Genomic DNA, 26,757 nt, shown 5'->3' on the forward strand with positions numbered 1-26,757 from the left:
GATTACAGCTTACGGATAAGTAATATGAATGGCAACAATGTTATAAGGAAGGGATGGGGGTAGGAATTGCAAATATTCTGTAATAACGTAATTATTCTACCTGGGAAGTGGTACTGTGTTATTTGAAAGTGGATCTGGATTAGTTGTGTATGTATATATATATTGCAAACTCTCTTTAGTGGGAAACCACTAAAAATATTAAAAAGTAGGATTATTGACATACTAAGGGAAGATAAAAAATGGTGTCATATAAAAATACTTAATTATAACCAGAGAAGACAGAAAAAGACTGGAAGATAAAAATAGGAACAAAGAACAAGAGTAATGAATAGAAAACAGTAACATGGTAAATATTAATAAAATTATATCAATAATTACTTTAAACATCAAAGGTATAAATACATCAATTAAAAAACAGATTGTCAAAATGGATCAAAAAATAAGAAAACTACATGCTGTCTACAGGAAACCCAATTTAAATATAAAGACATACACAGACTAAAAGTAAAAGAATGGAGAAAGATATACCATAGTAACACTAATCAAAGGAAAGCTGGAGTCACTTTAGTAATTTTAGACAAAGCAGACTTCAGAGTAAGGAAAATTATCAGACATAAAGAGAGGTATTACATAATGATAAAGGGTCAATTTTCCAAGACATAACAATTCTTTTTTTTTTTTTTTTTTTTTTTTGCGGTAGGCGGGCCTCTCACTGTTGTGGCCTCTCCCCTTGCAGAGCACAGGCTCCGGATGCGCAGGCTCAGCAGCCATGGCTCACGGGCCCAGCCGCTCCGCGGCATGTGGGATCCTCCCAGACCGGGGCACGAACCCGTGTCCCCTGCATCGGCAGGCGGACTCTCAACCACTGCGCCACCAGGGAAGCCCAACAATTCTTAATGTGTATATGCCTAACAAAAGAGCATCAAACTATGTGAGGCAAAAATTGACAGAACTTCAAGGAGAAATAGAGGAGTTGACTATATAGTTGGCGGCCTCAACAGCCCTCTATCAGAAATAGATCAAGGAGGCAGAAAGTTGGTAAAGACACAGGTGAACTCAACAGCACCACTGATCTACTGGATATAATTGACATCTACAGATGACTTCATCTTACAACAGCAAATGACAGTTTATCCTCAAGTTGATGTGGAACATATACCAAGACAGACCACATTCTGGGTCATAAAACACATCTTAACAAATTTCAAAGAACAGAAATCATACAATGTATGCTCTCAGACCACAATGGAATTAAACCAGAAATCAACAACAGAAAGACAGCTAGAAAATCCCCAAAACACTTTGAGATTAAACAGCACACTTCTATAATAACACATGGCTCAAGAAGAAATCTCAAGAGAACTTAAAAAATATTTTGAACTAAATGTAAATGAAAGCAAAACTTATCAAAATTTGTGGGATAAAGTAAAACCAGTAGCATTGAATGCATATAGTAGGAAAGAAGAAATACCTTAAATCAATCATATATGCTTGCACTTTAGGGAAAAAAAGAGCAAATTAAATCTAAAGTAAGAAGAAAAGAAATAATAAAAATTAGAGTAGAAATCAATGAAACTGATAATAGGACATCAATAGAGAAAATCAACAAAATAAATAACTGGTTCTTTGAAAAAATCAGTAAAATTAATACACCTCCAGTCAGGTTAACTAAGAAAAAAAGAGAGGAGACAAAAATGTTACAAAGTTTCAGAAATGAAATAGGGGTTATCACTACTGATGCTATGGACATTAAAAGGATAATACAGGAATATTATTAACAACTCTATGCCCATGAATTTGATAAGCTAGATGAAAAGGACTGATTATGTGAAAGACACAGTCTACTAAAACCCACACAAGGAGAAATAGACAATCTGGATAGGCCTATATCTATTAAAGAAATTGAGTCAATAATTAATAACCTCCCCAAGTAGAAAGTATCATGACCAGATAGGTTCAAACATTTAAGGAAGATATTATACCAGTTCTCTACAATCTATTCCAGAAAACAGAAGCAGAGGGGGTATTTCCTAATTCATTCTATGAGGCCAGTATTACCCTAATACCAGAACCAGACATAGGTATTATATGAAAAGAAAACTGCAGATCAATATTTTTCGTGAACATAGATGCAAAAATCTGTATAAAACATTAGCAAAGAAATACAACAATGTATATACTACAATAAGTAGGGTTTATCTTAGGTATGCAAATCTGGTTCATCATTCAAAAATCAATTAATATGTAAGCCATCACATCAACAGGCTAAAGAAGAAAAGTCACATAATCATATCAATAGATGCAGAAAAAACATCTGACAAAATCCAACACTCATTCATGATAAAAACTCTTGGCAAACTAGGAATAGAGGAACTTCTTTAAGTTGATAAAGAACATCTTACAAAAAACCTACAGCTAACATCATACTTGTCGGTGAGAAACTCAAAGTTTCTCACTAAGATCAGGAACAAGGCAAGGATATTCCCTCTCACCATTGCTTTTCAACATCATTCTGGAAGTCCTAGATAATGCAATAAGACCAGAAAAAGAAAATAAAAGGTGTATATACTGAGAAAGAAGAAACAAAATTATCTTACTTCATAGATGACATGATTGTCTATGTAGAAAATCCTGAAAAATCAACAGAACTCCTTGAATAAATAAGCAATTATAGAAAGGTTGCAGGATACAAAGTATATTGGTATATATGATGATAGATTGGTATACATGATGGATACATGTCATTATACATTTGCCAAAACCCACAGAATGTACAACATAAAGAGTGAGCTCTAATGTAAACTAAGGACTTCAGTTAATAATAAATGTGTCAATATTGGCTCATCAGTTTTAACAACTGTACGTCAATAGAGCAAGATGTTAATAATAGGGAAAATTGGGGGTTGACTGAGGGAGATATATGGCAACTCTTTTTTTCTCATTTTTTTCTGTAAACCTAAAATTGTTCAAAAAATAGGCTATTAATTAAAATATTATATATAAAAAGTAAAGATGAAATGAAGATACTCTTAGATAAAAACTGAGAGGATCCATTCCCTGCAGACCTACCATATAAGGAATATTATGGGAAGTTCTTCAGGCTGAAACCAAGGTACATCAGGTATTATTTTGAGTCCACACACAGGAAAAGATAAACTGAGAAGCTCAATGAATTCCAAGTAGGATAAACTCAAAGAGACCCATACTGAGAGAAACTATATTCAAACCTTTGAAAGCCAAAAACAAGAAGAAAACTCTTGAAAGCCACAACAGAGAAGCAACTTGTTATGTACAAAGAGATACTCAATAGGATTAACAGCCAATTTGATATCAACAACCATGAGGTTCAGAAGCAGTAGGATGACATATTTAAAGTGCTAAAAAGAAAAAAAAAACCTGTCATCCAAGATTTCTATACTTGGCAAAACTATTCTTTCAAAAAAAGGAGAAATTAAGTCATTCCCAGGTAAACACTGAGGGAGTTCACTGCTATTAGAATTGCCTGTAAGAAATGCTGAAAAGAGTCCTTCAGGCTGAAATGAAAGAACACTGGACAATAACTCAAGCAACATGATAAAGCAAAGAACACTAGTAAAAGTAACTGCATAAATAAATATAAAAGCCAACAGTGTTCTGTTTTTGTTTTGGAACTTCTATTTTCTTCCTATATGATCTAAAAGACAAATGTATAAAATGATAATTTTAAATCTATGTTAATGGACACACAATATATAAGATGTAATTTGTGATAAAACATATATGGGGTGGCATGTAGATGCACAGGAGCAGAATCTGTATATTACTGAAGTTAATGTGGTATTATTAATTCAAACTAGTGTGTTACAAGCTTAAGATATTAATTATAATCCCAAGGGTAACAACTAAGAAAATAGCTAAAAATATATACAAAAGAAATGAGAAGGCATGTGGTGCACTACAAAAATCAATTAAATATGAAATAGGGAAGTAATGGAGTTGTTTTCCAGCTCCATTATCAGAAATGACAAAAGACAAAATGGCAAAAGTCCTCCCTTATCTGTTACAGACTGAATTATGTTCTCCCAAAATTCATATATTCAAGTGTCACAACCACCAGTACCTGAGAATGTGACCTTATTTGGAGATATGGTTTTTAAAGTGGTAATTAAGCTAAAATGAGATGATTAGAGTATGTCCTAATCCAGTATGACTGGTGTCCTAATAAGAAGAGATTAGGACACAGACATGTATGGAGGGAAGGCCAGGTGAAGACCCAGGGAGAAAAACGGCCATCTACAAGCCAATGGGAGAAGCCTCAGAAAAAAAAAAATCAACTTTCCCAACACCTTGACCTCAGACTTACAGCCTCTAGAACTGTGAGAAAATACATTTCTGTTGGCTAAACCACCTAGTCTGTAGTACTTAATTAAGGCAGCCCTGGCAAACTAATATATTATCATCAATCACTTTAAATGCAAATAGATTAAACTCTCAATTAAAAGGAGAGATTTGCAGAATGGATTTAAAAACACAATCCATTTAAAGACCTAAATGTAAGACCTGGACACTATAAAACTCTTTAGAGGCAAACATAGGAAGAACACTCTTTGACATAAATCACAGCAAGACCTTTTTTGACCCACCTCCTAGAGTAATGGAAATAAAAATAGAAATAAACAAATGAGACCTAATGAAACTTAAAAGTTTTTGCATAGCAAAGGAAACCATGAACAAGACAAAAAGACAACCCTCAGAATGGGAGAAAATAGTTGCAAACCAACCTATGGACAAAGGATTAATCTCCAAAATATACAAACAGCTCATGCAGTTCAACATCAAAAAACAAACAATCAAATCAAAAAATGGGCAGAAGACCTAAACAGACATTTCTCCAAAGAAGACATACAGATGGCCAAGAGGCATATGAAAAGATGCTCAACATCACTAATTATTAGAGAAATGCAAATCAAAACTACAATGAGGTATCACCTCACACCAGTGAGAATGGGCATCATCAGAAAATCTACAAACAATAAATGCTGGAGAGGATGTGGAGAAAAGGGAACCCTCTTGCACTGTTGGTGGGAATGTAAATTGATACAGCCACTATGGAGAACAGTATGGAGGTTCCTTCAAAAACTAAAAATAGAATTACCATATGACCCAGCAATCCCACTACTGGGCATATACCCAGAGAAAACCATAATTCAAAAAGACACATGCACTGCAATGCTCACTGCAGCACTATTTACAGTAGCCAGGTCATGGAAGCAACCTAAATGTCCATCAACAGAGGAATGGGTAAAGAAGATGTGGTACATACATACAATGGAATATTACTCAGCCATAAAAAGGAATGAAATTGGGTCATTTGTAGAGACATGGATGGACTTAGAGAGTGTCATACAGAGTGAAGTAAGTCAGAAAGAGAAAAACAAATACTGTATGCTAACACATATATGTGGAATCTAGAAAAATGGTACAGATGAACCAGTTTGCAAGGCAGAAATACAGACACAGATGTAGAGAACAAACGTATGGACACCAAGGGGGGGAAGGGGGGTGGGATGAATTGGGAGATTGGGATTGACATATATACACTAATATGTATAAAATAGATAACTAATGAGAACCTGCTGAATAGCACAGGGAACTCTATCTACTTCACTTTGCTATACAGTAGAAACTAACACAACATTGTAAAACAACTACATCCCAAGAAAAAAAAAGAAAAAAAAATCTTAACATAACATGGTAACACAAAAACAAAAAAACAAACAAACAAAAAAATACAATCCATGAGTCTACATGAGACTCAGTTTAGATTCAAAGACACAAGTAGGTTGAAAGTGAGAGGACAGAAAAAGATTTTCCATGTAAATAGTAACCAGTAAAAGAGCTGGGATAGACGATATCAGACAAAATAGATTTTAAGTAAAAAAAAATGTTACAAGAGATAAAGATGGACAGTATATGTCTTAATATGCTCAGGCTACTATGACAAAAGACCATATTCTAGGTGGCTTAAACAACAGTTCCGGAGTATGGGAAGTCTTAGATCAGAGTGTCAGCATGGTTGCTTGGGTTCTGGTGGGAGCCCTTTTCCTTATAGAAGAACAACTTATTGTTGTCTATAAGTTCCTTATAGACAACTTCCTTGTTGCTCACATGGTAGAGAGATAGAGAGCAAGCTCTCTATTTTTTTCTTATAAGGGCACTAATTCCACCATGAGGACCCCACCCTCATGACTTCATCTAAACCTAAGTACCTCCCAAAGGCCAAAATACCAACCACCCCCAGATACCATCATATTAGAGGGGAGGGCTGCAACATATGACTTTTGAGGGAATACAAACATTAATTCCATAACAATATATATTGATGAAAATATAAATCTTTCAAGAAGAAATGACAATTATAAATATATACACAACTAACAACAGACCTGCAAAATACATGAGGCAAAAACTGACAAGTCTGAAGGGAGAAATAGATATTTCTACAATAACAGGACTTCAATACTCCACTTTCAATAATGGATAGATCAACTTTGCAGAGCAGTAAAGAAAGGCAGGACTTGAACAACACTGTCAACCAACTAGATCTAACAGACATATACAGAACCCTCCACCCCACAACAATATAATACAAATTTCTTCTCAAGTATACATGGAGTATTCTCCAGGATAGGCCATATGTTATGCCACTAAACAAGCCTCAATAAATAAAAAAAGATTAAAACCATACAAAGTATCTTCTCCAGTAACAGTGGAATGAAATTGGAAATCATAGGGAAAACAACAAAATGTTCATGTTGTAAGACTGAGATAACAGTCCCTTCCCTCTGAACATCCCTCTCAGTTTAGCAAATATTAGAGCAAAAAAGGTAAATGTTAAAAGTAATATCAAATTTAAGGATGGTGGCAGGATTAGGCCTGAAAATTGACTGTAATATCACAGTGGTAAATGTAAGAATGGGTAAACAATGACCTTGATTTCATATGTCATGTAAGCTTAGAATCCTACCAGAGCCAAGAGAGACTAGGAGCAGCTCAGGGCATTCTGGTCTGTATTTCTTTTCTTTCAACTAATTTGCTGGAAAAAAATGTCCATGACGTATACAGGGGAAAAAAAAGAGTTCACAAGGCAGACTGTTTACAAAGAAGTTATTTTCTTGGAAACATTTTACAATCATTCATTTATATAGCAACCTTGTGACACAGGGCAGAATAATCATATTATTTCCATTTTATTTTGTGGATAAACACAGACGTGACTTCTATGAAGCTAGATACCCCGTTAGAAATGGCTAGAGCCATTTTTAAATAGTTGTATTTTATTTTTTATTTCTCCATGTGGACAAAAAAAGCAGTAGCAGTGAGGGGCCTTAAATCTCTTCATCATCACAACCACCATAAAAGTAACTAATATTATCTGGATTTTATAGGTGAGGAAATTGAGGCTCCAGAAAGGCCAGTGTCTTGTACAAGGTTACCAGCATGTGCTTGGTGCTTCATTGTCTAGTGTGTTAACATAGTATGTACAAAATCAATGGCCATAACTATAAAGTGTACAGAGCAAGGCAAATAATGTTAATGCTGTGTAGTTCTATGGTGAACCAGAGACCACGTGTCCTATTTAAAGGAAGGAGCCACCACTCAGCAAAGGCCAGTTGCTGAAATATAGGCATATGGGTCCAATACTGCCAGAGCTTTAGATTTTACAAGAGACGCTGGCTGTTTCAAATTTTACTTTAAATATTCTAATTTTTAAACGCTGGCAACTGATTTAAATGTTTAAAAAACAGAGTGGGCTGGATTTAGCCCACAGGACAACTGTTTGCATATCTGTACTAAATAAACTTTTTAAAACTGACAGATTAATGATCTAAGAATACACTGATGCCTCAATTTCAACATGAATTCCTAACCAAAGTAGTGGGAGATGGGGAGAAATCACAGCATCAGTATTAATTTCATATCAGTAGTGATCATAGTAAAATACATGACTGAATAAATTGTTTCTATTTCAGGCCTTGTGGTGGAGGTATTAATAAAGAGGCAAATACATAAACAGGTCATCAGAAAAAAAGATCCTGGATAATATTAAAACCAAAAACTCTCTTCTTAAGTAATTGAAATTGGCTATATTTGTGTGATGAAAAAATCCCATAATGAATTCATATTGAGGCTTTAAAAATAATGAGGATGGGTAGGAGTTATTGATTTGTAACTTTTAAAAGATATGACAATTAAAGAAATAAATTTATGCTGTCATTTTTTTAACTTATAGAAAGCCATTTGAGAACATTGTTCATGCTTTGACAAACAATAAACTAAGCTCTATTTAAAATAAAGCTCTGATCTACTGGTAGTGACCAAGAGAATTAATAAAATGTCTAATTTTCCATTCAAAAAGTTATAGGGGTGGCAGTATTTTATTATTTGTTTTTTTGAAGTAGACATTAAGGAGGACAAGAGAAAGATGGAGAGGAAAATGTAATGAGTACTTGTTGGGAATCTTTTTGGTTTATGAAACAACTGCATCACTAATTATACCCCCACAAGGTGCTGTGATGTTGAATATGGTTCAGTAGGCTAATTATTATTTAGAAGTTTAAATGAAATCATCAATGTGGTACAGGCAAAACAACTGTAGGTAAAATGAATTAATTTTCCTCATTGGCTTCAATTATAAAGTTTAAAAATATCTTCCCACTGGGGGAAAAAATCATTCTAAAGATCAAAATAAAATTTTAAAGAAGACGAGATAAATGTAGTAGTCTTAAATCCATGACATAACTGGTAATGTCATGTCAGAATGTTATTTCGACATGTTCAAAACTAACAAGGATTTCCCCTACCAACTTCGTAGATTACTCTCACTTCTGCCTTTCTTCAGATCAGAAGAAACTCTCCCATATACCTGTGGCTTGGAAATACTTTAAATCATAGCTTCAGGTTTTGTAAAAAGAATAAGTATCCCAGTCACATTTATATTTACTTAAGTACTCCACTTACTTTGCACTTATTTAAAATAATGATTGGAACCCATATTAAGTGATAAAGCATTGATAAAGGTTGGACAAATGACTTAATCTCTCTGACCCCTAGTTTCTTTATATCTAGAATGAGGACAGCATTGTTATGAGAATTTAATAAATTCTGTAAAGTACTTGGCACACAGCAAGTGTTCAATAAACGTTAGCCCATTATTATTACACAATAAAATGGTTACTCACTCTTTTGTTGAGACAAATAACGGGCCACAGGCTGCAACCCAGTGTGCAACAGCAGCAGAGACAACCACACAGCAGCCATTTCACATTGACTGGGAGAGCCTTTTTCAAACATGCATTCACACGGCCAATGCTGGTCTTAAATTCTTCTGGGGCCACCTACAACAAGGGCGCAATCTTTAAGAGTCTGTGGGCAGCTTTCTACTATTTATCTCTAAATCTAAAGAAAATGTTTGTCTTATTACAAGTACTTTAAGGAATTACACGTCTAAATATATGTCCTCCCTATCTTTCCCTATAAATATGTATTATATACTCCTGGATGACATTAGAAAGCAAAACAATATAATTTCATGTTTACAGAACTTATTCTCATGTTCGAAAACAATCTTTTGAAATTACCAACAATAAAATGACAACAGTAACATTGGTGGTAAAGGATACCTGTCAAGCAGTTTTCTTACAAATATTCTCATTATTAAAGCAATATTATATATAGTCTCCAGTCACTCAGACTAAAGGTTGAGTAAGACTAGAAGCATAATGCAACAATAAAACCTAAATACTACCAGAGTAAATAGAATTAAATTTAGACCTCGGCAATATTTCTGGATTATCTTTAAAAAGGCAACTCTCAAATGTTTTCTCCCTGGCAAATTTGCAAGATAATAATTTTAACACTTGCCATTGTTTGTAGGGAAAAGCTACACTAACAAAAGACAGTGAGGAGTGATCACATTCAAAAAACAGTCTTAATATTAGCATAAAATGGACTCATAGCTGCTATAAATTTTAGAAGTTCAGAGATCCTTAAATACACAAATTTAATATTTTTAATTACTACCTCCATTCCTGGAAGTGGCTGCTTGTGCCTCTCTGTAAACAATGACAAAGTCAGTTCAAAGGCAAGAGCATGACAGGCATAATTAGATTTATACAAGAAACTCTGCTGGAAGGTTATACAATTCAAAGGTATACTAAAAATAGTTTGCTTTCAGTGAAATCACATTTCTGGATCACAAAAATGATTCCCTTTCATTTAGAAAGCTGTCACACTGTAAAATCTATGGGAAAAAAATTCTGCCATCTGGTTGTACAAGCAAAAATTATGAAATTGTTAGGAAAAATAAGCTGCTGTAAATTAAAAACCCCACTAGCATGTTTGGTATCAAAAATACAGAGCTTTATAACTCTTCCAGGTAAAAATTGTATTAGAGGAATCAATTTATTACATTTTTGTCTTTTAATAAACATGTCTTAGAATCAATACTACAATACATACCTATTAGCAGATGTTAGAAAGAAACATGACCACAGAATTCAGTACCATCATGATTTAAACATTAAATAATTATACTAGCTTTATTAAAATTGTTCACGCCACCCAATAATGTTAATCTATAAATTAGATTTTCTTCCTAATATGTTAACAAGTTGTGAAATTGTAAGGCTCAGAACTGTATTTACAGGAGGAAACTGAACTGATTTCATTCTCCAATATGACCTAAAGACAATCACTGAGTGAAAAGAATTCCAAATAAATGACTAAATATCTGGAGTAAATATGAAAATAAATTCAGAGAACCATGGCTTATAACTGAAAATAGAAAACACCAACAGGCTAAGCACACTAAGACAACAACTAAAGATCTAGATTCTAGTTTCTTATTAGTTATAAAAAAATCCTAGGTAAGTTCATTTAATTTTTGTGAGTTTTAGTCTCCCATCTATAAAATGAAGTAAATAATTTTTCAATTACATACCTCACAGGGAATGGAAATTATACCTTAGAAAGGACCTCCTAACTAGAATGCTTTGAGAAAGGAAGTCAGTGAACCATATCTGACTAGATTTGGAGAAAGCAAAGCAAAGCTCTTTTTTGCATGGAGTATCACCTGAAGGTTTGGATCAGGTAACTTAATACTCCACAGCTTTGTTACACAGTCTATTATAAACAAAAGGATAAACTGCTACATTTTGAATGCAAATTTAATGTTTTTCAATTCTTAAAAGACGTTCTTTTTAAAATCAAGGTACTAAGTTGCTATCTTAAAATTTACCTCTCAAACAGTGATATTCAACTTCTTTTTTCCTAGTGAGCCACTGAGCAAGCAAATGGAAGTTAAAATAAGGAAAATATATTTATATATTTAGCTGTAATCTGTAATATAACATTATTATCAATTTTCTTTAAACTGTGTATCCAGAAACACTAATACATTTTTTAAATATGGCAAATTTTGATATAAACTCATAAAATTATTAAATCTGTCCATTTACAAATTTAAGTGCTTGTAATTAGAATTTAAATTTATGTTTAAAAAGTAAAATTTTTATTTAAAACTTTTATTTAAAAGCATGTAAGCACAGACGAGAAAAAGAATAAGGCTGAAGTCAGAAATGAATCAATCCAAAATGTAAAATTTGATTTTTGTTTAAAACACTATGAATGAAGTAAATTATATGCCAAGGTATATAAAATTTGTTATAAGATTTATCTTTCATTACATGCTTCTGGAAATGAATTAACAAAAGCATTTCTAAAATGTGGCAATTTTCCTTCTTCTCCACCAGTACTTTCCACTTTTAACACAATATTCACAGTTAGTACTCTCTTACTATGGACAAATTAAAAACTAAAACAGTCAAGTTACTAAAAATGAGAATTCAAATTTTTTGAAGTCATAACAGAAACATATTGCAAAGAAAACTTTTACTAGAATTTCAAAGAATAAACTGAAATCTTCATTTTGACTTTAAAAGGAAGCCAGATTTGTCTTTGAAAAAAAATCTGTATTTGAATAACAGTAAAAGTCATAAAACAGAGACAAAGGCATAGGAAATGAGAATTGGTTAACTCCTGATTTTAAACAACGTGAAAGAAATGTTTAGTTAACTGTGTGGAATCAGAGTTAATAACATTTTACTCATTTACTTCCATATAATTGAGTATTTCTAGTAATGAAGGTTAGATGGAAGCCCTTTACTTTGTAGCTGAATGGCAGGTTGTAAAGAAACATTTAATTCCTTTTGACTTTCTTAGAAAGAAAAAAGAAAGCTCATAAAGGTGGGGGAAAGGGTCATAATATTTTATAACAGGATGCAAGAGACTTTGCAAACAGAAGAAAATCTAAGCAAAACCCAGCAGGACTGATTTGCCTCCTTCAATCATGGGGAACACAACCCAATCAATCACTTGTCATACTGGATCGCAATAGTAAAGGTGGATTTTATGGTTTATGGTTCCCGACACTGCACACTAATCTCCCTGTAACACCATTTAATTGTTGCAAGCTGAGGGCCGGAAGCTTTTATTTCTTTTCTGAAGTTCTGTGGTTCTTTCATTTTCTGGTCACCAGAATCTGTATGTATACACCTGTTTGATATGTCCTATCACGACAGGAGGACTTATCTTCAGTGAAAGGAGGAAACAATCTTTCCTTAACTTAATATAAAAGATTATCTTTTCATTTATATTAAAAGCATTAACACATAAGAAGCACAAAATTAATACTGAGCCACAGAGCTTAACAAAATGGCTTTTGAGGTTTTCAGAATTCACTCCACAATTTTGCTTAGTTTAGGCATAAATGCTATATAGAATTCCACTCATGCTGGAATACTGGTTTTGTAAAATGCAGATTTATTTTTCTATTTTACCTACTGCATTTATTCATTTTGAAATATACTTACACTGCTGCTAAGTCTGAAATTCAAACCTTTTTTATCTTTTAGTTTTTTTCTGAAACATGCAAATTCTTTTTTGCCTCTCAAGACCCCACAGTTATCAAAGATGCATTTTGATAATGCAAAATAACCTATACAAATGAAATAGTGCCTACCGGAGAAAAATCATCTCATTAAAGAGAAAATAAATAAAGAGAAAATAAAGTCATCATGTGACTTCGAAACAAATCAGACTTTCAGAATTCCTTTTAGTGTTTTTTCATCACCAAACACTAAACTAGGAAAAACATCACTGTATCATTTATGCCTCATTCAATATATGAGAAATTTTGTGCATTTAAATAATGCATACTAGAATAAATATCCAATCATTATGTGTTACGAAAACGGTCACCTGAAAAGAATGGATATCTTTAAGAACAGTTCATATCCAGATCATTTAGGTTGTGTGAATGCATACCAAAGGCAGCTTAATATTCCTACGTCCCTAGTTTAAAAAACAACTATCTTTTGTGCTGGTGGAATTTCTAGTTTTAGAAGTCTTGGAAAGAAATGAAGAGGTGTAAAGAAATATTCTGAAGATTCCTCGAGCACATAAAAGTGGCCAATTTCAAAGATGGATAATTCTTACGCCTGGGAACTCTATTCTATGACATATTTTTTGATTATTCATTTTCTAGAGTTAATTGGATTTGTAATTCAAACTTTTTTTAAACTAAATCAATAATAAAGCTGGATGTAACTGCCCAGACAACACATGTAGCAGCATCAAGGGAAACATAAAGAACAAGTTTTCCACTGGAGATGCTTTAATTTACATTCTCTTTAATTTTAATATTGAATTTGCCATCTTTCCACAGACAAATTACTATTCAAGAGATTTTTTTCCATAGCTATTTTTTCCCTTGGAAAAAACATTTATGATTAATTCATATAAAACAAATCTAAATCTGAACTGCTGTTTAAATTGGTGAATAATTCTAAATGATCGGGATAGGAAGGTAGAACATACTAGAGAGTGAGGCCAAAATCTCAAACCAAAGGGCTCTTTGTATCCTAAACAGATAAATGGCCACATATTTTCTAATGTTCACTTACCTAGGGACTATCACTATTTGTTTAGTACTATATGGAATGATTTGACATTATACATCAGGAGAGACAGAAAAGGTCAACAGTCAAAGAGAACAAATTATTGCTGGGACCGAGAACAAACGATTACTCAGATGAAGAAGGTTAAAGTAGCAAAAGCAATTAAAATTGAAAGCTGGTGAGTAGAGAAAATTGGAAAATCAATCAGGGTGAAACTGGGATATACTGATGAAGAATTATCAATAAGGGCTTCCCTGGTGGCGCAGTGGTTGAGAGTCCGCCTGCCGATGCAGGGGGCGCGGGTTCGTGCACCGGCCCGGGAAGATCCTACATGCCTCAGAGCGGCTGGGCCCGTGAGCCATGGCCGCCGGGCCTGCGCGTCCGGAGCCTGTGCTCCGCAACGGGAGACGCCACAACAGTGAGAGGCCCGCGTACGACAAAAAAAAAAAAAAAAAAAAAAAAAAAATCAATAACAACCACAAACTTACATTGTGAAGCTAGTAAGTACCTGACAATACACTAGGAGTTTTATATATTCTTTTTGCCTTAGTCAGAACCTTTTCCTTTGGGTTTAGCAGTTAGCATTACTGTTGTAAGAGGATTTTCCAAACAGTTTTGAATCCTAGGAAGTCTTTGAATATTGAGCCTCGATGCTAGAAGATACTACTGGGTGTAGAGGAATCAGGAAACAAAAAGGTAATAACAATTTATTGCAGTGAATCCAATTGTAGAAGCTCAAGCTATCTAAAAGACAGAAAAATGTCCAACCAAAAATTTGATTTTTTGATGTATAACAAATCACATCACAGGACACTTTAAAATTCATAGAGTGATACAAAGTTGAACACTGATAACTTCGTTAACTCTAAAATCATTGGAAATTACTGACCTAAATGAAAACAATTATAGCTACCAGTGCTGAGAAAAAAGGCAAAACTGGAAAAACTGAACAGATAAGTAAATAATGGCTGGCATTAATGGACATGAACAAAATAGCTGGTCATATGCTAGTAGTCATGGAGACAGCTTTCAGTCACTAACGACATAGCCTCCAATTACCCTGACCTCTTATTATCAGACTTCATTACAGTGAGTCAAAGCACTTGTCATAACACTAAATAAGCCATAAAACAATGCTTTTAGAATTGAAAAGTTCAATGCAAACTCTCACTTACCTTCCCTGTTAGAACTGAGGGAAATTCAGTATCAAACTTGTTGCTCAAGCCAAACCTTAAAAACAAAGACAGAACAAAATATATTCTACCCAGCATATTTAACTCTTTCCCTTAAAAAAAGTTACAAAGCCATGCATTTTTCTTTTGATGTTGTGACCTAAAAGCATGTCCTAAAAATAATTTGATATTTATAGAAAATAAATCTTTGACTCTTAATCCAAATTAATAGTAAAAGAAACTTAAGGAGCCAATGTTAAAGTAGGATTCTAACTAGAACCATGATATGAGATTAAAAAATAATAGAGAAACACTGACACAGAGCTGGAAATATCACAACTTTTGATTGAAACATTTCTGTTAAAACCCATTTTAATTCATAACTGTTGGAACTGGCTGATGGGTTGTATGTGGGAGTGGATTATACTATTCTTTCTACTTCTGTGGATATATGAAAATTCCTAATAAAAACTAATGTAACATTTGGAACTACAGAGCTTGACAACTTATGATCAGTTACTATTCAGATACTCAAAGGTTGATCCTTATGAATGACTTTTACGTATATGTTCAACCAATTTTGAGAAAACAGATCCCAGCCTCAAAAGCTCTGACTTTCTTCAAGTACACTCATTGAAATCTGTACTAAGTCAAAATGATTTTTTATAAGCCTTCCTTCACCTACTTGGTGATTGATTTCAGTAGGAATAACAAAGGTCACTTCCTGCATGTTAGATGATATATCAGAGTGACTACAATTTTATGTTAGTGTAAGCAAAAAACACTAACATTTAATAAGAACTCCTTTTGAGGTAGACAATAATAGTAACAGTTACCAGTAACTATCTACTTACCATGGGTTAGACACTGTGTTAGGTAAATACATTACCTCTAAAATTCACAACCCTTCAAGAGAGGTATTGTTATCTCTGTTTTACAGAGAAGGAAGCTGACATTCAGAAAAATTTTTTTCAAAAAGTAATCAAATGACTTGCCCAAAGTCACATTGTAAGAGGAGGCAACCAAAATTCAAATGCTAATCCCTAAATTCTTTCTGTCCTATATTAAGCTCCTTGAGAACAGAAACTATGGCTTATTTACTTTGCTATCTTCCACTATGCTTAGTAAGCACAATGGAATCTAGTAGGTGCTTAATAAAAGTTTGTTGAATAATGAGCTACTGTATGTCCTGTTTGATTCTACTGATTTATTAAACTTTGGTCTTAGGGTCACTTTAAAGACAGCTTAAGAATCCAATGTCCTATTAAAACTCTCTGTGAGAATCATAGTCTCCTTGTATCATTTATGCTAATAGCTCTTCTTCAAGGACACAAGCCAATCCTTGCGCTCTTTTTGTGCAAAAAGACTATATTTAGCAGCTAGCAGCAAGGTACATATCTGTACATAAATATACTTTACCTTGCATGTTTAAAATGTATTTTAAAACAACAAATTCTATATTTTAAAATAGTTGAGAAAATTAATTAGCAATTATAAAAGGACCTTAACTTCATTAAAAACTTCATTACTTCTCTAGGTGTCAGTACAACATATAACGAGAGCATAACACTTTTATAATAACATTCTCATAACATTCCCCTTAAATCTATACATAGAGGAGTATAGCCAAACTTAAACATAAAATGGTACTCTTGTACATGAATTTTTATGGCAACTTTCAGGTGCTGTTTGAGAAACTGATACTCTAGTATTAAATATATATTTGTAATTATGTACTAACTAAGCAATCAGTAACATGACAAATATTTAATAGAGCAAGAAACATATTTTATTCAAATCATATTTAGCTAAATAGTGACCTTATCACTAGTCAAGAAGATGTAATTGAATTCATTATTCCACAGTTAATTCTTATTGCATAACAAAGAAATAGATACAGGTTTCATTTATAGAAGGTAGACATGATACATTTGAAAGCAGAGCTCTATTTCCATTCTTATAGCTTGTCTTCTATTTTTTAAAATTAGGGCTTCCCTGGTGACGCAGTGGTTGGGAGTCCACCTGACAATGCAGGGGACATGGGTTCGTGCCCCGGTCCGGGAAGATCCCGCATGCTGCGGAGCGGCTGGGCCCGTGAGCCATGGCCGTTGAGCCTGCACGTCCGGAGCCTGTGCTCCGCAACGGGCGAGGCCACAACAGTGAGAGGCCTGCGCACCGCAAAAAAAAAAAAAAAAAAAATCCTATTTATTTATTTTTGGCCGTGCAGTGCAGCATGTGGGATTTTAGTTCCCTGACCAGGGATCAAACCCGTGTCCCCTGCAGTGGAAGCACTGAGTCCTAACCACTGGACCACCAGGGAATTCCCTTTTGCCTTTTAGATACAATGTTAATAATATGTTCCTGCCTCCATTAGAGACTGCTGCCATTATAGATTTTCCCAGTTGCCATTCTTTTACTACATATCAAATACATAGAAGATGTAGACAGATGTATTCCTCAAAATGCATGGAATATTTCTATTATTTAAAAAAATTTTAGCTTTGCTATTCTCTTTGCATTTATCACCAGACAAGTGAACTTTCGTTGTCACTGTTTCCATTTCCTTAATACTATCCCTTCCTTTTTTAACCTTTTGAATGAACATGCTGGCTTTTTTTTTTTTTTTTTTTGGCTGTGCCGTGTGGCATGTGGGATCTTAGTTCCCCCACCAGGGATCAAACCCGTGCCCCTGTGTTGGGAGTGCGGAGTCTTAACCACTGGACCACCAGGGAAGTCCCTAACCTTCTGAAATTTCTCTTTTGATGCTGTTACTTTACTGAAAATAATCCTTTTTTCCGTAAATTTATTTAGAAAGACAAGTTAATCTTATTTATTGCCAAACTCAATGTCCTCTTCTCAGAACTTTCCCCCCTGACTTTGCAGCCTGTGATGCTGTTCACCACTCCTTCCTAACATTCTCCGATTCATTCACTCTCTCCTAACACTCTTGTCTTTTCCCAAAGTTTAGCTTTTAGTCATCTGCTCCTCTTCTAAAGGAATTACAACAGTTCATCTATTTTTAATAGCCTTGATAATCACTTCTATGCTGATGACCATCAAATCTATATCTCTAGTTCTATATTTCCCAACTTGCTCTAGTCCCTCATCTCTAATTGCATACTAAAAATTTCCGTTTGGAAATAATGCGATTTGCAGCAACATGGATGGACCTAGAGATTATTATACAAAGTGAAGTAAGTCAGAAAGAGAAAGAGAAATGCCATATGATATCACTTATATGTGGAATCTAAAATATGACACAAATGAATTTATCTATGAAACAGAAACAGACTCACAGACATAGAGAACAGACTTGTGGCTGCCAAGGGGGAGGGTGGGTGAGGGAGGGATGGAGTGGGAGTTTGGGGTTAGCAAATGTAAACTAGCATATATAGATTGGATTAACAACAAGGTCCTACTGTATAGCACAGGGAATTATATTCAATATCCTGTGATAAACCATAATGGAAAAGAATATGGAAAAGAATATATACATATATATAAATGAATCACTTTGCTGTACAGAAGAAGTTAACACAACATTGTAAATAACTATCCTTCAATAAAATAAATTTAAAAAAACAACAACAAAAATAACAATTTCCATTTGGATATCTTGCTACAAAATAATACACCTCAAGTGAACACATCTAAAATTAAAAGTTACCTTTTATTGGAAACTGGCTCCCCCCCTTTCAAATTCCTCATCTCTATCAATGGCACATTGACTCTCTTTAACCTAGACCCTGGTATCATTTTTTGGACCTTCCCTCTCCTAGTTTTTGCACCTTGCTTATATCCAGGTGGTCCCAAGTCCTGTTACTTGTTCCTTTGAAATCATTCTCATATCATTTCCTTCCTTTCCATTGCCACTGCTGTGTTGGCCCTTGTCTTTGCTCATGTGGTTTCTCTTGCTTCCTCTCCCTAGTTTAAATCCAATGCAGTCCTCAAAACTCAAGTCAACCCCTGCTGCAAGCCTTCATGGATTTCCCTTTCTCTGAACACTCATAGCCAACTTTAACCTGTACTACACAATTCAAAATTTAATAAAATATTTTCTTTTATTCTTCGCTGATCCACACCAATTTCTTAAAGGAGATTTTCCTGTTAGCTTTGTAAACCAAGACCTGTACTTTGTTTTTTCTGTATTCTTCATAGTGCTTAGCCCAGTGCTCAGGTTCTCAAAAAATGCTTGCTAAATTCACATTACAAATTTTCTTCTCTAATATAAAAATGGATTGCCTTTTCTAAAATATAAAAAGTATATTAGAAATGGTAAGGAGGGAATACCCTGGCAGTCCAGTGGTTAGCACTCTGCACTCTCACTGCCAAGGGCCCAAGTTCAATCCCTGGTCGGGGAACTAAGATCCCACAAGCTATGCAGGGTGGACAAAAAATTAAAAAAAAACAAAAAGAAATGGTAAGGAAAGTGTCATTTTGCTTCTTAAAACACTCCATTATGGCCTACATTTATCTACTTCAAAAGGTATAAAGATAAGCAAACTAGGCCCAATATATTCTCATAATTTTGGCTAAAAGGTAGTAGCAATTCTGTTCTTGCCTACCAGGGATTTCTTTCCTTAACTTCTCCACTAGATATTCAGCACCTAAAACGAGTACTTAAATAATCTTAGGCACAACATTTTACTTAGTAGCTACTAGTAAAATGTTGAAATGGCTCTTGCTAAATGAACACCTCAGCTTTGTTTCATAAGTAAACCATTAAGTTAAGAACTGTGAGTCCACAGAGGTTAGACAAGCTCATCTACCCATTACTGATCAGTGACAGACATGAGTCAAGATGTGGGATTCTTCAGCATTAGACAAAGGCACTTGGGAACTGCTCACACTGTCATTTTATCGGCTTCATTAAATATAGAGCCTATTATGTGTTTGAAGCTGACCCAGCTGGTGGTTCTTAATGATTGTATTTTGTTAAGTGTCTCCAATGCCCCAAATTTTAATTTCTTGGACAATTCTTTGGAGTAAAGGAAACTGAGGTAAAGACGGATGGGTCCTATAGTTGCTCTTCCCTCTTTTCTCCCTCCCTATACCCCTTACTGTTTTTAATTATTTTGAAAATGACTATACATCAGCCTTTGAAAACCTTGCTCAAATTTAAGTTTATGTGTTCAGGTTATTTAAGAAAACACATCAAAGTGTAGTAAAATTCTGCCAACAAAAACCATTTCACTAGAAAACTATGCACTTATAGTAACACTGATTCTGAAGAACGTGCACTGATCTCTATTTACTATACCAAGAAAAAGGAAAGTCTACGCCCTTCAATTAAAAGAAATTTTTAAAAATTAGTTAAATTTCTTTAATCTTCCATATGGAAATAATCATGTCTTGCTGCCCTGTAAAATGACAAGTTACCATAGCTTCAGTATTCTCAAAGCCTAAAATCTTATAAAATACTTACCTTATACAAACACAAATTAACAATGCTTCACTGTAATTCCTCAAAGACAGCTGTTTACAGAAAAGGCATTCCATTCACTGATTAGAGAAGTTTCAATATTTGTAGTGCTCTCTAACTTTCTGCAGAAATGCACTGTTTGGCAAATTTGGCCATCTTTTTTCAATTCTGTATATAATCATTTCGGCTCTTTTAATTTTAATGAGAATTTTATATATTTCTGAGAATTGGTAACCTCTCATCTCTACTAATTTCTATACAGCTGTATTATCAAGGATAAATATCTATATATTTTAAGTAATATAAAGAGTGTGGTAATACCTATAAATTAGAAAAAAAATCTCATGAGATGTAATTTTCCTTATAATTCAATACAGTGGATCCAAATATTCATCCTAAAAATATCAAGATGAAAAATGATAGACACTAAGCTACATCATTCAAATGTATAGTATTTCTGAAACAATACTTACAAGAGACATTTCATTATTTCTATTTCTAAAACCTCAAATCTGTGGGAGTTAATTTAGCCATTTATATATATATTAAAGGCATTCTTGTATCTTTTAATAAAATATTTTAGGTATGTTATACAATATTTAAATGGTAGTGCCCATCATACTGGCATACTGACATATAGAAGATGGCAGTTACTGTTCTTTGTGCTGGGCATATATACAGCAATGAGTAACACATCAAATATATCTGCCTTAATGACACTTCTTAAAACTTTTAATTTGAAAAAAGATACCCAAATATCCATTTATGATCATCATCATCATCTCAGATTTGGAATTACAATTATTCTGGTTAGGTCATTCGACTTCTCAAAAATTATAATTGATTGATAAGACATTAAATGATATCTTGATAAGTAACAAGAAAACCAATGTGTAAAGATGATGTAAGTACACGGGGGTATTCTGACACATAAAGTCTTGCTCAACAAACCTTTCAGAGGTAAGGACATGCCATACCCCCCACCCCAAATCTGGTAGTATTGTATCTATGCTCAGAAACACAAGTACTCTCCAGAGGATGATTCAACTAACTAGTATTTGTTGAGGGCCTATAATACAGCACACACTATAGTGGGCATATTTTTACTAAAGTGAACCAGTATTTATTCAACTCACTTTTACTGAGTGTCTACTTCAGGGCAGGCACTGTGTTAGGCACTGAGAATTCAGAGGGAACCAGTGATTGTCCTGCCATTTCTGCTTCCAATTTATTCAGGGCAGAGAAGACTTGCAGGAGGTGGTGACTTATGAGGTAAGGGTGGTAGGTACTGGGATTCTAGATGAAGGCCCCAGCTTGAGCAGAGGCAAAGAGATAAGAAACAGCATGCTGTGAATAAGAAAATACAAGCAGTAAAGGGAAATGTCAAGAAATTAGGCTGATAGATAGGCAGGGTCCAGTTCTATATTCCATGTTATAGAGCTTAGACTCAATCCTATGGATGAAGGGGAAACCACAGAAGTCTTAAACAGGAAAGAGGTGTCTCCATCGAGCAACAGGCTGAGGGATAGATTTGGAGGTGACAAGGATGAAGACAAGATGACTAGTAGGGTGGTGAAAGGGGCTTAAATCAGGGAAGTGGTGGTAGGGAGGAAAGGAAGAAATTTTTAGGTCATATATTATTAATACCCACTGATTGCTTAGCTGTGAGAAGATTGAGTGGGAAAGAGGAACAACCGATGAATAATGGGATAGGAGGAGGTATATTTAACTGAGTTGGAGAACTCAGAAATAGGAGGAATTGTTTGAGGGGTTGGGATGGGGGTGTGAGGCGGGGAGGATGAGTTTTGTTTTGAATATGTTGAATTTAAGATGTCAGTGAGCCATTAGGTGAGGAAGTCCAGATAAGGGTCAGAGTAGAGTCTGGTATAGAGATACTGATACATATTTGGGCGACATCAGATAATTGAAACCATGAGCGTCAAGATGAGACCATCTAGATAGAGCAGGGAATGAGAATAGTGGGCTGAGAACAAAACCCTGGAGATCACTAGTATTCAAGGAGCAAGAAAGGAAGAGAAACCCATGAATGAGGCAGTTAAGGAATAACCAGAAAAATATAAGGAGAACCAGGAAGAGTGAAGTGGCCAAGGAATTCCTAGATTTGTTTGGCTGGCAAAATGTTTTTTTTTTTTTTTAATCAGAGTTTGAATACCTTTAGGTAAAACATATGCCTTCCAGTTCAACTAAGGCCCCATCATTACTCATGCTGCACTATTTTCTGTGACCCGTCTCGCCTCTGAAGGCCAGTGTGTTTATGACCCCTGGAGTAAAAGCCTCTGAGAAAGAGGGAGTCATTATATGCAGCAGAGAGGACCAGAAAGATAGGAAATTGAAGATGCCCACTAATTTAGCAACAGGAGGGTCATGGTGATCTTAATGACACCAGTTTGTCTGTGGTCATGGTGGCAGAATCCAGATTACAGAAGGGTGAAGAGGAAACAGATATGGTGAATGTAGCTACTCTTAAGAAATTTGGAGACAGAAGGAAGAGAGATTAGACAATAGCCAATGGGGAACGCAGGTCTAGGAAGGCTTTTATTTTTAAAGAATTAGAGAGACTGAATATGTTTACAGGCTGAGCCAATCGAGAGGCTAAGTGAGGTAATATTATAGAGAGAGGGGCTGCCTGGGAGGAGGCTGGAAGAGTAGGGTATGGAAAGCATAAGTGGAGGGGTGAGTTTTGAACAAGCAGAGGGACTCCATGATCTCTGAGGGTGGAGGAAGAGAGCACAGGAATTCAAACCTAATTAAGATCCAGTGCAGGTGTTTCAGCAGGAAAGTAACATGATTAAACCGTGTTTTACGAAAATTAGTTTGGCACAAGCATGCAGATGGATTGGGGTGGGGAGAGGTGGCAGACTGTGGCCGCAATTCAAGCAGGAGATGATGGCAACCCAAACTAGAGAGGTGCCAGTAGAAATGGAGAAAATGAATAATCTAATAGACCTTTTAAAAGGCATGATGACATAATTCTGGGACAGACTGGCAAAGGGCAATTCAAGGAGAAGGAAGAGTTAAAAATGACTCAAGGACTTGAAATATTACCCTGGAAGACTGGAATGGCAGTATCAGGGTCAGAAATGGGGCAACTGGAATGCACAGCCAATCTGGGGAGGGAAAATAAATTGGGTTTAAGATATACTGAATTTGAGGTGATAGTTCTCAAATTTTAAACTTTGCAAGAAAACAACATCCTCTAAAGAACAGATGACTGCACGAAGAATGAAAAAAATAAGAATGGGAGAGAATAAGAAATATTTCATTCAGATAGGGCAACTAATACTCCCATGCCAGAAAAAAATTAAAGAGGCTGATATTTTACACGTCTCAGAATTAGATTAACTATTTCCTAAGGATCTTACTTTACCTGTTGTAAGGAAGGTTTTCCTATCATAGAAAGACCAGTTTCTCATTTAACATCAAACATGCTTTCTAGGTCAGAGAATGTGTACAATACAACTAAGTAATTTTCCAAACTATGTACACTGGTTAGCAATTCAAGTACTGGTTTGCTGCTTTTCAGGTTTTGGCTTCAATTAATACCAGCAGTTACTATGAGCACCATTATTTCACACTCCTTATTCCAGAATTTTTAAGCTGAGAGGGACATTACACCTGTCATAAGGGCCTGGGCATGGCAAGTGTCAGTGCCTTGCTTTTAATTGAAAATAGGTTGTTAAGTACTTCACCATGGTTGTGTGAGGAGTAGAATGGAACCACAAATAAGTTTCAGGGAACTTAAATTCTGTTTTCTTGCCTGTTCTTTGTTTTCTGAATTTTAGAAAAAAATGAAGGTGAGGAATGCTGGAATATAAAATTATGGACTGGAATAAAAAACTTTTTTGTTTGATCATATGAAATAATCTGCATGAAAGTAGCCTTTGGTACCAGAATCATAATTAATTTGAGTAATAAATTGTTTCCCTGTGATGAAAGGAATGGAAATAAAACAGTGCAGTAAGCTGGCATCTGAACATTGTAGGCTATCTGCAAAGTTCTTGGACCAAGAAAAATTGTGTTAAAATTGCCTAACCAAAAGGCAGGTCTAAAAATCTCCCCACACTCTTCCACAATTTCAAAATCTTCCTTAATACTTTTCATGCAAAGATCACAAAAGTATATTACAATTAAAATACTCAGCATGTTAAAATTAAAAGCTAACATGACGGAGGGAGGTGGTGCATAATATATGATTTCAGATAATATGAACTCAACTGAAAGTCAGAGGGGTAGGTGAGTCATTATCAAAACTACAGGCAGCATGACTTGATAGGAAAAAATAGTCCTATTTTGAAAACTCAGTAAATGATAGCATAATTAAGAGGATGAACATGACACAACATTCAAACTTCCAAGTATTTACTGTCCAAGCACATAAAAACAAGAAAGCACTCTTCAAAGCCCAAAGAACCATTAAATTTTTCTTCTGCTTTGACAACTACTACGCTGAGGTCCCTCCCCCCTTTTATTTTCTCAAATATGATCCAAGATGTCAATTTAAAAGAAAAACTCTGTATGAGTTTTCAAAAAATCATTCTCAGCTCCTAGGGGACTAATTTCCATATATATTTAATGTTTGCATATTTAATATTTGGGAATACAAAATCTCCTGCAGGTATGTTAAATTATCTCAGAGCTGAAAGGCTTTAAAAACCATCTACTCCAAACCCCTCATTTTACCAATGGAGAAATCAAGGCCCAGAAATGGGAAGTAACCTGACCAAGGTCACAGGGCCAGTAAGAAGCAAGGCTGGGACTAACATATAAGAGCCCTCACTCTCAATCCATTGCTCTTTCTACGTTTCATAGCTACTTCTCAACCTGAACCTCTAATTGTGTGATATTTAAGGAACGTCAGAATGAGGAGTGATCAAGACACGGAAAGGATTATTGAATTCATTTACAAAGGGATTAGATAGGAAGAATGGATGGATGAATACGTGGATGGGTGGATATTCTATAATGTTATTCACAAAATATATTATGTTTCTGTTTTGAAGTGTCCAAGCCTAGGTCTCGTCACTTGTTACAGCTGTCACCGTGTTCCACCAGACATCAATCTTGGCGGCAAAGAGTCCGCTGGTACATCCTGCAGTTTAAAGACTGTTCATCGCCAGCATACACAGAAGCAAGGAGACTCACCCCTACTCCAATCCCTCTGGCTCCCAACCCCCTAACTTCCCTGTACTATACTCACTTTTTACCTGGTGTTGGTGCATCACATTTGCTTTCTCCTCACTTCCTTTACACCTGTCTCCCTCAGTTTCTCCATTTAGACCAGGTGTCCTTTCCTAACTATATGCCTCAGTCAGCCCTCCCCCACTCCACAGGCCCCTCGATTGCCTTATTCCTCTGTCGCCAAATCTCAGCCTTTTCAAACCCCATGGCTCCCTCTCGCTTACACAGTGATGTGGCCGGCGCCTCGCACCAATACAGGGTCGGGGGCATATCTCCGCAGATGCTCTTCGCTCACTACCCGAGGCGGGGGCGGCGTCTCCTCCACCTGCTCCTCTTCTTCTTCCTCCTCCTCCTCCTCTTCTTCTTCCTCCTCCTCCTCATCTTCCTCGTCATCGTCGGGCCCCGATACCGACGACGACGACGACGGCGACGACGACGACGTTGCCGCTTCTTCTTCCTCCTCCTCCAGTTCCGAGATCGTGTCGAACTCCGCCATGTTGGGCAGCAGGATGCTCATCACGTGACCTCTCGATCACCGCCACCCTCACGCAGAAGAGTTTGAACCTGCTGAGGTGCTGGAAGAGGAGGGGGAACGAAATGCAGAGAAAGAGGAGGGGGGTAGGGACAGGATTTAAGGAGATGCGCCTGCGTGGTGGGGTAGACGGGGTGGGGGGTGGGGTGGGGGGGCGGAGGGTGTTGGAGGCGGGGGCATGAGGGAGAGAGGAACAAAATCAGTGTACGCTTGCGCGACTCCAAGGGAAGGGGGGCGTTAGAGGTGAACTACTGGGAATTGTCGAGGTACGGTATGCGGGTGCTGCTCTTAATACTGCTGTTTGGGCTTCTGCTGCTTGTTTCCCGGGGACGTATCTTCTGGTTTTATTTCCTATTAATTAATCATGGGTATTATTACCCCCTTCCCTCCAGTGCAGGGAAAGGATATTCTATAAAAGTGAGGTTAGAACTTTGC

The 26,757-nt window shown here is 35.6% G+C and overlaps 1 protein-coding gene across 1 annotated transcript in view; it reads right to left on the bottom strand.

The window, feature by feature from the left end:
- The window catches only part of CHIC1 (cysteine rich hydrophobic domain 1), a 36,727-nt gene extending 10,366 nt beyond the window's left edge, over positions 1–26,361 (bottom strand). Inside the window, exons 1-3 of the mRNA XM_081223311.1 lie at positions 26,015–26,361; positions 15,173–15,227; positions 9,222–9,377 (exon numbers count right to left, since the gene is read on the bottom strand). Of these exons, the coding sequence (XP_081079437.1) occupies positions 9,222–9,377; positions 15,173–15,227; positions 26,015–26,307 (504 nt within the window). The 5' untranslated portion in view covers positions 26,308–26,361. The remainder of the gene's footprint in view (positions 1–9,221; positions 9,378–15,172; positions 15,228–26,014) is intronic.
- Between the last annotated feature and the right edge of the window lie 396 nt (positions 26,362–26,757).

Source organism: Mesoplodon bidens, assembly GCF_964165515.1.
Source record: "Mesoplodon bidens genome assembly, chromosome: X".
Classification (NCBI taxonomy): Eukaryota; Metazoa; Chordata; class Mammalia; order Artiodactyla; family Ziphiidae; genus Mesoplodon; species Mesoplodon bidens.